The sequence below is a fragment of the Colobus angolensis genome, unplaced genomic scaffold (assembly GCF_000951035.1).
Source record: "Colobus angolensis palliatus isolate OR3802 unplaced genomic scaffold, Cang.pa_1.0 Scaffold90, whole genome shotgun sequence".
Taxonomy (NCBI): Eukaryota; Metazoa; Chordata; class Mammalia; order Primates; family Cercopithecidae; genus Colobus; species Colobus angolensis.
The window spans coordinates 9359523-9361612 of NW_012122932.1; the positions used below are offsets into that span (position 1 = coordinate 9359523).

Below are 2090 nucleotides of genomic sequence, written 5' to 3' on the forward strand. Positions count from 1 at the left end.
CCAAAACAAAGTTCAGCACTTTCTAAAGGAAGACAACAAAACCAAAGCAGGGTAGGACAAAAGGAAAATCTTGGCTAAGCATGGTGGCTCATGCCAAAATCCCAGCACTTTGGGTGGCTGAGGCGGGTGGATCACTTGAGGTCAGGAGTTCAAGACTAGCCTGACCAATATGGTGAAACCCCATCTCTACTAAAAATGCAAAAATTAGCCAGGCACAGTGGTGCATGCCTATAATCCTAGTTACTTGGAAGGCTGAGGCAGGAGAATCACTTGAACCTGGGAGACAGAGGTTGCAGTGAGCAGAGATCGTGCCATTGTATTCCAGCCTGAGCAGTAAGAGTGAAATTCCGCCTCATAAAAAAAAAAGAAAAAAAAAAATGAAACTGTCCAACTGTTTTTTGTCTTGTTCCTCATAAATATCATAATGTTCCCTCATTTTGAAATGAGGGAAAGAACTATGCCAGGCACAGTGACTCTCGCCTGTAATCCCAGTACTTAGGGAGGCTGAGGCAGAAGGATGACTTGAGGAGTTTGAGACCAGCCTGGATAACAGTGAGATCCAGTTTCTACAAAGAAAAAAAAAAGAAGTAGGTATATTCACAAAACAGACACAGCAGTTAAAATAAATCAACCGATCTCTTTTTATTACCATGGATAGATTTTACAAACAACGGCCTCTGAAATAAGCAAACTGCAAAACAATACATGTGGCACTGACACAGGAGTTGCCTGTTGTGAGCTGGGAAGGAGTGAAGGGCTAAGGAAAGGAACAAGAAAGGACTTCAACTTTACTGTACTGTTTTTATTTTATAAACTCCTCAAATCAAAATACAAAATGAAACCAGAAAACCCTAACAAAGTAAAAATGACAAAATGTGAACATCTGTTAATTCTGGTTGATGGGTTATTACATTATTCTGCTTTTCTATATTTTTTAGACTTTTTTTTTTAGAAAACGAAATAGTGGCTGTGCGTGGTGGCGCACAACTGTAATCACAGCTCTTGGGAGTCTGAGGCAGGAGAATCGCTTGAACCCCATGTCCCAGCAGGTGGTGGTTGCAGTGAGCCAAGATCATGCCACTGCACTCCAGCTTGGGCGACAGGGCAAGACTCTGTCTCAAAACAAACAAATAATAATAATAATAATAAAAAAGAAACAATAAAAGGGAATACTGATCTAATACTAACTTTAAAGTTAAAGGGCTTTTATTGGTCTGAAGGGATATTTCCAGGTGGTGTGGGCATGCTTTAGCCTTTTCTGAAACACAATCTGGTGTTCTGCTTGTTTCCCTGTTACGACAGACATGGAATTAAGGAAGTCTTACCACTGAGTGATAAATGTCAAAAGCTGGTACAGATGGCTTACCTGTTTGGCAGGCGTGTTATTTGTAGCAGATGGGTACTTGATGTTCTGCAGCTTCTGAAAGGCTTCCTGATACTGCTCAGGGGTGTCAACGCTGAAGATGCTCTTCCACACTGCAGTCACCCTCTCCACAAAAGGCCCTTCTGTGCCCGTGGTCCAAGTGTGGTAAGAGGAGGAGCTTTTGCCCTCTGAAAACCGCTTTTCCTCCAGATGCCTGGACAGTAGCTCCAGAAGGCAAAACACCAATCTCTGACCCTGGAACACAACAAGGAAGAGGAACTGTTACACAGGGACGGCACGTGGATGATCTCGAGAGCTCTCCTGAGTCCTTCGAAGTATTTCCCTTTGTATCTGCAGCAACCAAAGCACATTAGTGAGCTACCTGACCCTGTGAGTCATGCATGAAAAGGGACAAAAGGGGCGATCTGACAGACACTTCCCAGGTCCCTTTTGGGGAAAATCTATCCTTGGAGCTCAAGAAACCATTTTTATGACACAGAATCCCAACTGTAGCCCTACCCACAATGATTTAAGCACACATAGACCAGCCACTTAAGGCTTGTAGCCTAGTTTGAGGAAAGATGGGCTGGGCTCATCAGGTTCTTTCTCCCTGACCAAACTTTGGACTCAGGAATAAAAGCATAATCGGCCAAAGCTGCTGGAATACACAAGCTTTGTAGATCCGAGAGCAGGGACAGGCATTAGGAGCCATGTCCAAATAGGTTTA

The 2090-nt window shown here is 43.4% G+C and overlaps 1 protein-coding gene across 1 annotated transcript in view; it reads right to left on the bottom strand.

Moving 5' to 3' along the window:
• The window catches only part of GEMIN5 (gem (nuclear organelle) associated protein 5), a 53272-nt gene that overhangs the window by 6941 nt on the left and 44241 nt on the right, over window positions 1-2090 (bottom strand). The window contains 1 exon segment of the mRNA XM_011931667.1: window positions 1367-1618. Coding sequence (XP_011787057.1) covers window positions 1367-1618 — 252 coding nt within the window.